We start from the raw sequence: 11,794 nt of genomic DNA, 5'->3' as shown, positions 1-11,794 counted from the left end.
TTGCAAACAAATCGGAATTATGTAGAACCCGCAAGACTATAATTAACCCCTTCTCAAATGTTATTTAATATGCTGCTGACAGTGCAATAGAACAAGCTCTACAGTTTCATCATCTTTTACACATTTACAAGGTTTTATTTGTTTCTCGCACAGAAAATCATGTATTATTAAATCTATATTATTAAATCTATCGACATCATGTTTTGTGACAAAAAATAAACGAATAAATAAATAAACAAAGAAAATAAAGAAAGGAGAGTGAAAGGATGGCTGATATTAAGGTAGTAGACTGTGTCTTTATTTTTGTTGCTTTGATTTGCCAGTTGCTCTCTGCAAGATAGAAAAGAAACTATATAATGAAATCAAATAAAATGATTGCATTTCTTATTTATTAAATAGTTTCAATGATTGATTGTTTTTTATTTCTGTATTGATTTATTTTATCCAGTGAATTTTGGCACCTTTAAGAATAACAACAATAATCAAACGATCGATTTCCTAATTTTATTCCATTCCAGTAGGGTGGGGAATTGTAATCACACTAAACATTATAAGCTTTACTCGTTTATTCTGCTAATCTTGTCGAAACGCCCTTCAAACTAAAGTAGAGCAGTGTGAAAGGCGTGATTCGTAAAGAACTACTAAATGAAGCTTAAAAACTACAACATCTAGCATGCTCCTGCGGCGCGCTGATTGGCCAGGGATCTACGAGGGTTTACGTGGCACAATACTGTCGTTGCTCGTTCTCAGTTCGATCTGTGGTCTAAGATGTCACATCGGGTCAGGATGCAGCTTTCGATTGTGTTTTCAGTTTTCCTCCTTAATATTTTCTACAGCTCTGTCTCTTCGTTGTACTTTCACATCGGAGAAACTGAGAAGAAATGCTTCATAGAAGAAATCCCGGACGAGACCATGATTATCGGTGAGCGGTTGTTGCTAACAGCGAGTTAGCTTAACGGCTAGTTAGCTTCACGGCTAATTGAGCTAAAACCTGTTTGTCATGTCAAAAAAGTTAGCAGACAGCAAACATTTGTACACAACATGTTTTTATATGTGCTCCATGTTTTTTTTTTTTTTTTATATATATAAACGTTAATTATCAGAGTATATTGGTGGTTGCTCGATCATTAGTAAGAAGTTATAAAACATCTTAATTCGTTTTTCAGGAAGTTTCATGTCAGATTGGAACAGATGGCAGTCTACGTGCTTTATTTTTAGGCTGATATAACTGAGTAAAGAGCATAAACTCCAGAAAAGTAATGCTCATAAATTCAAGAAGAATTTATCAATGTTTTTATTCCTAGCCACCTTTTAATACATAATTTTTGCCACACTTTTTCTTGTTAAAATGTCACATATTTCTGATTTTGCATTTATATTAATCTTTTAAAGAAATACTTAAAGTGGTGGTTATAGGCAAACTAATAATTTGGATCAAATCATTCCAGTATTAGTTGGAAGTCAGTTCTGTAAACTGTCTAATTGCAAGCTCTGCTTAAGGAAGAATTGTCCCTACTTGAATACCACTAGAACTAAATTTCTAAAGGTATTGCAAATAAAGTGAGTTTATGTGCAATGGAGGAGAACTGAGAACATGGCGCTGCTGTACATGTGTTGTAATTTAGTAACCAATCAATCAGCTTATTGTTATGTACAAGACAAACTATCTACAACTAGAACACACTTTGGCACACATCAAAATAATAGGAAATTTGACATTGATGGAGGTTTGCCTTCTTAGCAGATTGGGTTAATGTTATATTGGACTTTGGTATTTTTCTATATCTGTTCCCTAATGTGCTGTAGAATATAATCTATTCAGCATGCCCTGGAGCTGCCCTCAGGCTTCTACTTACTTAAAATGTATATAAAAATAAATAAACAATAATAAAAAAATGTAAGTGGGCATTTACTGTCTCATTTTGATTTAAAGAAACAGTGACATGAATGGTGAGGCTCCCAATTTATCCCCAAATGATACTAGACACACCTCCCTAGTGTGTCTAGTATCACAGGGATGTGATTCCTCTACCCCAGGTGACTTGACCCTTCTTATGAAATGAGAAATATGTCTATAAAAGTTGAGCAAAAAATCTGTGACAGATGTCAACCCTGGTAAAGTCCAACACAGCTGGAACAGTCTTGATTATTTCCAAGAACTAGTCCCTGTTATTTTAGTTTATCCAAGGGCTTTGTATGTTTACATAAGTAAAGAGCCTGTAACATTCCCTAGGATGTTGTAAAACATTCTAATACTAAAAATAACATTTACATGCTACCTTCACCTTTGTTTAAATCATTTTGTGTGTGTATTAACAAATGTAAACATTTTAAATCCAAGGTGATTTTCATGCACCTTATTCTAAAGGAAATGAGCATCAGTGTCTTTCACATTAGATGTGGGATATGACTATTTCCAGCTCAAATTCATCATGAAGGTTTAATGTTTATGTCTCTGTTCAGGTAACTACCGTACTCAGCTGTATGATAAGCAGAAAGAAGAATATATGCCGGCAACACAGGGTCTGGGTATGTTTGTGGAAGTCAAAGACCCTGATGATAAGGTAAACACAAGAAATAGGAACAAGTTTAAATGACTGGAGCAACTGCATTGAGTTCTGACAGCTTGTTTGTAGCTTGAGCAGGTCTGACCTCCTCTTCTGTTTTCTGCAGGTGATTCTGTCTCGGCAGTACGGCTCAGAGGGACGCTTCACCTTTACGTCACACACACCCGGGGAGCATCAGATCTGCCTTCACTCCAACTCCTCCAAGTTCTCACTGTTCGCCGGAGGCATGCTGGTGAGGAGGCAGCCCACTCTGAGCAAATATTACGTTAAACATTTTGAAATGTCTTTTGACCTGCTTTTCTTGTCTGACAGAAACTCTTTTCGTGTATTCTTGCTCTTGTTCTACTGCAAACCTTTTAGGGAAATTACTTTAAAGACATTTATACTCAACATGCAGGAATTCTGTAAGTGGAAACTCCTGGATGTTTGGATGAAGATGTCCTGCTCAACTCTCTTTTGTTTTTTTTTTGTCTTTTGCAGCGTGTTCATCTGGACATCCAGGTGGGCGAACACGCCAACAACTACGCTGAAATCGCTGCCAAGGACAAACTGACAGAGCTGCAGCTCAGAGTGCGGCAGCTGGTGGAGCAGGTGGACCAGATCCAGAAGGAGCAGAACTACCAGAGGGTCAGTCAAATTCTGCAATCTGTGTGCCGTTTTGGCAGCAGTTGTTCCTTAATAACTTGTGTCAGAGAAGAAGTCTTTATTAGGTGATATTTTTATTTCTTGAGAGCAAACAAGAATGAATTTTTATGGAGCATAAACCTCATGTAATATTCTCGTTTTAGGAGCATTATATTTCACCAGTTTTGCTGTTCACTTTGATGAGTGTGGCTCCCAGCTTATGAAGACCAACAAATCTGGTTCTCAGAATATTGGAATGTTTCAAACTATAAGTAAAAAAAAATATTTTTAAGTCAGAAATGTTATGCCATGGTTGTACAGTGAACTCTCCTCATCCAAACTTCCATATTGGATCTATGGCGTATTGTTAAGAGGAAGATAAGACGCCAGATTCAACAAAACAACAGAGGCGCTGAGACTTTTTAAATGGAATTCCAGCTATTCAGATGTAACTAAGTGAAAGCAGAGGTCATTTATATCAATCAGTCTGAAATGTTAATATATCACCCCTTACTATCTGTGTGTGTCATCAGTACCGTGAGGAGCGTTTCCGTCAGACCAGCGAGAGCACCAACCAGCGCGTCCTCTGGTGGTCCATAGTGCAGACCCTCATCCTGGTGGCCATCGGTATCTGGCAGATGAGACACCTCAAGAGTTTCTTCGAGGCGAAAAAACTGGTGTAACTCTTCAAAAGGAGCGTGTGTGTGTTTTTGGTATCTGCTGACGGATGCAGTAAAAAAAAAAGCAGCTGCTGTTGGGCAAAGATCCAGCTGCACCTAGGTTAAACTTGAAAACTTTTTTTTTTTTTTTTGGGGTTTGCTCCCATCTACAACAAACATCCAGGACACATCTCCCCCAAACTACTGGAAGTTTAATCTTTCAGTCATGTGCAAGACTGATGTTTGCACCCTTGCAGTAATTTATCGTGTCTCCTTTTTTTTCTCCACTTTGTGTTACTGGCCACTCAAGATGCTGATAAACTAAAGTCAGGTTTACACATCATGTTAAGCTATTTTTCTTTGTTTTCCAATTTGAATCCTCCTAAAGTCATTGTGTTCCATTTTCTCCCGATTGAAGTATTTGAGATTAAATCAGATAGCTACTCATCAGCTTTGGAGATTTCTCAATTAAAACATTGGCGCGCGTCTCTAGCAGACATATCTGTGCAATTATTTGGCAGCAACTTTACACCTCAAAACTTGATGAATGCCACACACTTGTTAGAAAACTTTTATGAATTTTATTTAAATGTTTTCTTTGTCAAAATGCCAAATTTTGGCAAATTTCTGGCACTCATTAAGATTTTTTTTAGTTTTCATCTTTTAATAACGTGCCATCACTTTTGTTGTAAAGGCCAGCGTTGTTTGTCAATTTCAACAGGACGACTGCCATGTTATGAGGGCTGAGTTTATAACTGCAGTGGTCTGGATCCCTCTTTATTACGAAATAGTACATATAATATTACAGACAACTGTGCAAGCTTTTTTTATGTTTTTGATGGTAAATGTCATTTTTTTGTGAATGCACTGTTTTCATGAATCTAGATCACTTTGCAGTTAATTAAAGAACCCAAGCTTTCAGTAAAATTACTCCAACATGCTTCTTTATCTTGCTGAAATTTGATGTCAGACAAAATTTGAGTTATTTGGTATTTAGCTACAGAAAAAGGAACAAAACACATAAAGTTCCCTTTTTCTTCTCAAAAACTTGCATTGCATATTACTCAGCTTTGTTGATTCTAACACCCTCAAATGTTTTGATCCTTTTGTTTAATTTTTACAGTTTTTTGTTCTTTAAAAATTACTGTATGTTGTTAGGTTTCAGTTATCTGGGGATATAAATTCAAACAGTTGGTGGTTTTATTTTTGCTAGATGTGGAGCTATTTTTATCAGTGCATCTGAGGTTGCACTAAGAATAAATTGTTTTTGTCTCCTTTGGTTTGAACGATGTTCTGGCTCACTGACACCTTCTATTTTTCCTTGTAAATTTTACATCAACAGCTCAAGTCACTGTTTAGAGTTTTTATATTCTGTACCTATAATGTATTTTGAGGGAGAACATTTTTAAAGCAGATAAAGAAATGTGACTGCAAAAATGAATAAAACCATTCAACAGAGAGTTGGTTTTATCACTCCTGGAAGATTATATGCAAGTGGAAAATGGTAAAAGCATCTCTCAATTTTCATAGGAGGGGTTTCCCAGAAAAGGATGGAAGTCGATGGCCTACACTTTCTAAACAGAACTCCAGCACAAATCAGTTTTTTTCAAAACTGAATTTGAATGAGCAACAAAAATATTGGAACAATTTTCTTTAAACATAAAATTCAAATATATGTATTTGGCCAGATTGTGCAGTAACATGTACGGTGAAAACACTGTAGGTTCCCAACCACAACGTCAAGCATTGTGGTTGGGGGGCTAATAATCGGGTTAACTATAAATCCCTTATTGTGACAAAATATTTCAGAGTCAAATCTGAGGTCATCTGTCCCAAATGTTGTAGATTGGTTTAAACTGGTTAATGATACCGAAACACTTCAGGAAGTATACCACAGAAAGCTGAAAAAGAAAGAAGTGTCTGAGTCCAGACTTCTACTTGATTAGTACCTGAGGGGACCGACTACCCTAACTTAAGTCTGGGTCAACGTTGTTGATTTTGTTAATTAATAAAAAATGAAATCTTACTTTCTTCTACTGTTTTTAATTTTAGAGTTATTGTTCTTGTTTATACAGAATAAAAATAGACTTCCATAATATGGAACCTGGGAACCTTTTGTCGTTTACTGCCGTTGTTGCGTTCGGATTTATATCCAGGACGGACCGAATATCAAATGGTGTTCTGTGATTTCAGACAGATTTTAATTAATCTAAGTAAGTCACCTCTTGGCTAATTTTTAGTAAAATGAGACTCTTTAGATCAATAAAACTGTGTGATATTCTCGATAGGAATATTTTAGCAGATTAGCGTTCACCGAGGATCCACCGGAGCTCTGGTTCGTGTGAACCGCTTTATGCTACGTGTACAGCGGCTGCGGCAGCCCGTTAGCTCCTCTTGCTAACGGCTCCAGCACGAAGCGGATCTCAGCATGAACTCACCGAGCAGAGGTCCCTCACAAAGGTCCAGGATGGATGAGATACATCTGGAGAAATGAAGACTTCCCCTGGAAGGCGTTTAACTGGGAAGCAGACTGTAAGCAAAGGCTGAAAACAGATTAAAACATGATGTATTCATCCAGAAGAAAGCCTGTGCTCTACTTTAAAGAGGAAAGAAGGTGAGAAAGAGAAAAGTAATAAAGTGAATCTTTATGATGCAGTAATTCAGACTGTGACCAGTATTATTATTAGCATTTAAAACGCCAGCATGCTTCTATGTATAAACTCCTGAATGCAAAGCAGTTCGATGGATTTTAAACTTATTTTTCTATCAATTAATTTACAAAGTTTTCATAAGTAGGTTCAAATTTATAAGTAAAGTTCAACTTTATTTATTTTAAGTAGAATTTTTTGAGTGAATGCTACGCAAAAAGTTTGAGGTTTTATATTAATAGGCCCAAATTGTCCGAGTCTTATTAGGTCCTACATCTTTGCATTGGTTGAGAGGTTACTTAGAGACATTGTGATGGAGGATCAGAAGGAAGAAAATGTACATTTCTCACAACTGATTGTCATTGCAATATTCAACAGTTACATAGTAGTTGCACGATTTCGTAATATTTTGCGGCACAACTGAACGGTACCTTAAAAACTGGAAGCAGCCAAGCCCTAACTGACCGAGTCCTTGCAAAACCCAATAGAGTGGAGGATTGCAGACTTCCAGCTTCCATACAGCAACAATCCAAACCTGATGTAAGAATCCAGGAATGTTTTCTGTCAATATTTGTCTTTGGTGAGCAAGGAGATGCTGATTCATAGAAGCCCTACCTGATTAGTGGCTTTGTTTTTCCCCTGGTGTGTTCTGTTTAAGCTAACATTAATGTAGAAGAGCCTCACTTATTCACATTATCTTTTGGTGTTTAAGAAGTGACCTTTCTAAAGTTCCCCAGCAGGATGAGAGGTGAGTAAACATTTCCTGTGTGTTTTTCAACAACGGTTTTCAAACTGTGGCTCTCAGACTCCCAGAAGTACAAAAGCAGCTAAAGCAAATCTGCTGTCTGGAATAATGAACCAAACTTTAGGTGTCTGGTTGAAACGTCCTTTTAAAAGTCCAAAATGGCACATCAGCTGCTAAATAGTAAAGTGAAGACAGAAGTTGGCTTCTAGGTAGAATCCAAAATAAAAGTCACACAATACATTTTGGGTTTAACAAGTCAACATATTCTGGTCTGTTTGGTCCTGAAAGAAGTGAATTTGAACATTAACTGCTCACATCAACTCGCTTCATGTGTGTCCAATTTCAGAACCCGAATCCTCCAGCTAAAGTTATTGTTTGATGAGGTTTTTTTTGTAGCTAAACAGAATAAATTGGTTATTTTTTTTTTTTTACTATTTTAAGGGGAGTATAGAGGAAGGATGTTTAGTAAAAATTCTGTAGTTCATCTCAAAGCTCCAAGATGCAATGGATATTACTAAAATAGATCAAGAAAAGGAATGCAGACATGAAATGTATTTGCTAAATAATCATAATCTGCTGTTGTACTTTTCTCTCTTGCTCTCACTTTCTTTGGTTAGATTGCTGTAGACAACAGGAAGAAATGACTTCATTTTGAAAATTCAAATTAGACATTGCTTCATGAGATTTATAACAGCTTCTGCTTGTAAACTACCAAACCAGATGTTTATAGCTGTTAAATATTCTTTAAAAGCTACAAACATTTGCAGCTCTTGTAAATGTATTTAAACCCGTGAGGCCCAGTTTGGGAGCCGTTGGTTGATGTTCTGTACAATGCTTGTACTTTTACCCATGCCTCTGCCTGGAATAATTTCATAACTTAAACCCCACAAGAAGTCTTGTTTTGTAATATGAAATATAGCTGGGAGATTCACATTGAGACTGCATGTGTTGGTTAATAAGATTCCCTTAAAGCATCAATCAAACTGCGTTTTGGTTTGGGTTTGCTCAGGATTTGTTCTTGGCTATTCTAACCCAGTTGTTTGGTCCTTTTTTTCAGCTGCATTTGGTGGTCCCTGGGAAAACATCTACGTTTTCAATAAACATCTGAGCAACATGTTCTTTCTAGCATAGACTTTTTGGTCACTGTCGAACCACAAAACATTTTCTTCTCTCCTCTCATTATACGAAGACACAAGCAGTGTTTGTTGTCTACTGAATATGTTATTAGATCAAAATGTCCTGTTTGAGGTTCAGCGTACCAAGGAACACTAAATGCAGATTTGATTTTGAATTTTGAGTAAATTTGACCTTTTTTAATATTACTTTGCTTCATGTGTTAAACAAACCCAGAGGAAGCTATTATGGCCTCTTGTTCGGCTTTTTCCAGGTTTCTGTCGGGGAAATGCACCATCTACAAGCTGTTTGGCCTCTGCATGGTGCTGGTGCTCATCTCTCTGCTGTGGCTGCAGCTCAGCTGTTCGGGTGACATGTCCTCAGTAATGCATCAAGACCGGCGCGATCCCCAGCCGCCGCCTCCACCCTGTCCCACTGAGAGACAGGCATCCGCAGCGGACGACCCCAGCTGGGGTCCTCACAAGCTGGCACTCGTGGTCCCCTTCAGAGAACGCTTCGAAGAGCTGCTGGTGTTCGTTCCATTCATGCACAAATTTCTCAACAAGAAGAAGATCCGCCATAAGATCCTGATTATCAACCAGGTGGATCACTACAGGTGAGGGCTCAGCTGCCATTCATACGATGAACGTTAACAACCTTCAGTCTCTGAGCTTTCCTTTTAGTTTTTATTTTTAGTAAATTTTTATTTGCTTTTTTTAAAGTCTAAACAACCTTAACCTGTATGAGTCAGAAGCAGACTGCTGTAAGATTTATTTAATCTCTGATTCAACATACAAAACAATCTACAACTTTCCTTAAATTCCTCAGGAAGTGTTTTCATGCACTTATGTACAGTTTTTGAATTCAGTGGCACCAATAAAAGCATCAGATAACAACCTCGAGCTATGTCAGATTATTATTTAAAACGTCCTTCAAACAGCATAGTCAAATTAAGCAATCATGCATTACAAATTGGTAAAAGGTATCTTGGTAAAAGGTATCTGCCAAGTCAAAAAGTTGTTGACTTGGCAGCAATTCTTCATCCTGAACAAGGGAGTAGAGAGAGGAACTTTAAAGAACATCAAATATTGACTAAGTTTCTCATTGAGTTATTAGATAAAAATCAAGTGAAAAGGATTAGGCGAGAAGAAGATGGTGAATCAAAACTGAATCTTAAATATGTGAGTCCTAATGTTGTATTTGGTCTCAGTTTCACCTGTCTATGTTGAATGCTTTTCTTTTTTCTTTTTTTTTTCTCGTTCCAGATTCAACCGAGCGTCTCTGATCAACGTGGGCTACATGGAGAGCGGGAATGACACAGACTACCTGGCCATGCATGACGTGGACCTGCTGCCCCTCAACGAGGCCCTGGACTATGGCTTCCCTAGAGAGGGACCCTTCCATGTTGCCTCGCCGGAGCTGCATCCGCTCTACCATTACAAAACCTACGTGGGAGGAATCCTGCTGCTCACAAAGAGGCACTATCATATGGTACGGAGCTGCTGCTTATTGTTAAAGGCGAGCTGAGGTTCAAGACAAGCTACATTAGGAGGGAAGGTTTAGCAGTATTTGTTTCACTGTGAGAATGTCTCCCCCACAATGTTCTCCTCAACTTCACAAATTTAAATCCTCATCATCATGTTTTTTTATCTGGTTGGACATAATATGCCCACCAGATGGTGCTGTTCCACATTGAAGAAGGTTGTTTAACAAACCAAAACAAAGAAAAGACTGTGCTGCATGTTTGGCTCAGATCAAGAAAGCATAACAGTATGTCATTTTAACTTTAATTAATATTGCGGTGCTGCAGAAATGGAATAGTGATAAACTAACCCAACAAAGCTTGCTTTTTTCAAGCTGCTCATCATCTTCTGTGTGTGCAGTGTAATGGGATGTCGAACCGGTTCTGGGGTTGGGGCAGAGAGGATGACGAGTTCTACAGAAGGCTCAGAAAAGCAGAGTTACAGGTACAAATCACTGACAGAGAAACAAGACGTTTCATTAGAATAATCTCTGAAGATCTTTTCTGGTTGGTTTCATTTTTAATTTTTTGGGCAGCTGTTCCGCCCAAGTGGCATCACAACGGGATATAAAACCTTTCTTCATATCCACGACTCAGCCTGGAGAAAGAGGGACCAGAAAAGGGTCGCCGCTCAGAAACAGGTAAGAGAGAATTACTGAAAATGAGGGACAACAAAACAACAAGTTTAATAAAGGATCTTGAAATTAGAAATGCACTTTTATAAAATTCAGATAAAGATTGGGGACACATGTAGGAAAATAATCTTGTAATACCTTACTGTTGATGGAGATCCTTCACAGTTTTCCTTTTTTTATCTGTTGCACACTTCATTCAAAACCAACAATTATGATTGATCTTGAAAAATCTGATTGGGGCATCGCTAATTTGATGTCACCTTTCTAGCTTGGCAATGAGTCATAACTCCACCTCCTCCTCTTTTCTTCAGGAGCAGTTTAAGGTGGACCCCGACGGTGGGCTGACGAACCTCCAGTACCAGGTGGATTCCCGGCAGGAGCTGACCATCAGCGGCGCTCCCTGCACCATCATCAACACCAAACTGGAGTGCGATCAAAGCCAGACGCCGTGGTGTCTCCTGAGTTAGCGGACTTGGTGGCTTCAGAATCACTGTAGCGAATATCTACAAACTGAAGTGGAAACAAACAAACCAGTAGTGTTACCATGTCCAGGTACATGATCCGAGCGCCAGATGCAAATGGCTCTTCTGCATCATGTTACCTTAAGACTGTCTTTGGGCAGAGACGCGTTAGGATCAGGAGATCCTAACCCATGCTGCTAGCAGGTGGGTTTTTTTCTTTCTCCGGTACTTTCAGGCTCCAAATCTGGTTTTAGTTTTGAGTTTGGACCCAGGGCCCTGCATGCATGAGCATTGTACTGTAGTTCCAAATGAGGAGGATTTTTTTAGCCTTTTACCTTATTTGAAATAATGATCAAATGTCTGGTGGATCAGAACAAGTTCTTCACTGAATTGCGTAATTTTTCCTGCTGACGCTGTTACAAGGAAGAGAATAAGTTTGGAAATCTGGAGTGAAACTCTTAATATCTGATTGGAAAGCTAGGATTATGTTTTTTACTTTATTCTTTTTATGAAAAGCCAGAGTAAGTTAAAAATGTCTTTATAAATATGACTCATGTGTCCCATTTTTATGACTTGATTTCCAATTATTTAAAAAAAATAAACAATTAAAGAGTTTGTTGAGTTTGTGTTTTTTGATGAATGTAGCTGAATCTCAACTTAAACATTTCAACTGGGAAACAAACTTTTTATTTTGCATGTTTTCTTCCGTGAGGGGAGACATGAATTGCTAGACAGAAAAATGTTGAAAACTGCAGGCATGTTGGTTTTTCTTATTTACATTTTTTACTAGATCTGTCGTTAATTAATTGCTGGTGCGACT

The 11,794-nt window shown here is 37.9% G+C and overlaps 2 protein-coding genes across 3 annotated transcripts; both read left to right on the top strand.

The window, feature by feature from the left end:
- The first annotated feature begins 719 nt into the window (after window positions 1-719).
- Window positions 720-5,310, top strand: LOC114138997 (transmembrane emp24 domain-containing protein 9). Its single transcript, XM_028008586.1, has 5 exons — window positions 720-922; window positions 2,464-2,564; window positions 2,674-2,799; window positions 3,048-3,194; window positions 3,725-5,310. The coding sequence occupies exons 1-5, from the start codon at window positions 769-771 to the stop codon at window positions 3,872-3,874; spliced, it is 678 nt and encodes a 225-aa protein (XP_027864387.1). The 5' UTR covers window positions 720-768; the 3' UTR covers window positions 3,875-5,310.
- Window positions 5,311-5,946: 636 nt separating this feature from the next.
- On the top strand, window positions 5,947-11,589 carry b4galt7 (xylosylprotein beta 1,4-galactosyltransferase, polypeptide 7 (galactosyltransferase I)). Of its 2 annotated transcripts, XM_028008584.1 has the most exons (8): window positions 5,947-6,063; window positions 6,139-6,464; window positions 7,211-7,246; window positions 8,631-8,972; window positions 9,622-9,847; window positions 10,240-10,323; window positions 10,415-10,519; window positions 10,825-11,589. In XM_028008584.1, the coding sequence occupies exons 2-8, from the start codon at window positions 6,412-6,414 to the stop codon at window positions 10,978-10,980; spliced, it is 1,002 nt and encodes a 333-aa protein (XP_027864385.1). In that variant the 5' UTR covers window positions 5,947-6,063; window positions 6,139-6,411; the 3' UTR covers window positions 10,981-11,589. The 2 variants fall into 2 exon arrangements, with proteins under 2 accessions (XP_027864385.1, XP_027864386.1); XM_028008585.1 differs by lacking the exon at window positions 7,211-7,246 and having other exon boundaries at window positions 5,993-6,464.
- The last annotated feature ends 205 nt before the right edge of the window (window positions 11,590-11,794 follow it).

Source organism: Xiphophorus couchianus, chromosome 23 (genome assembly GCF_001444195.1).
Source record: "Xiphophorus couchianus chromosome 23, X_couchianus-1.0, whole genome shotgun sequence".
NCBI lineage: Eukaryota > Metazoa > Chordata > Actinopteri > Cyprinodontiformes > Poeciliidae > Xiphophorus > Xiphophorus couchianus.
This window is presented reverse-complemented; position numbering and strand designations above follow the sequence as displayed.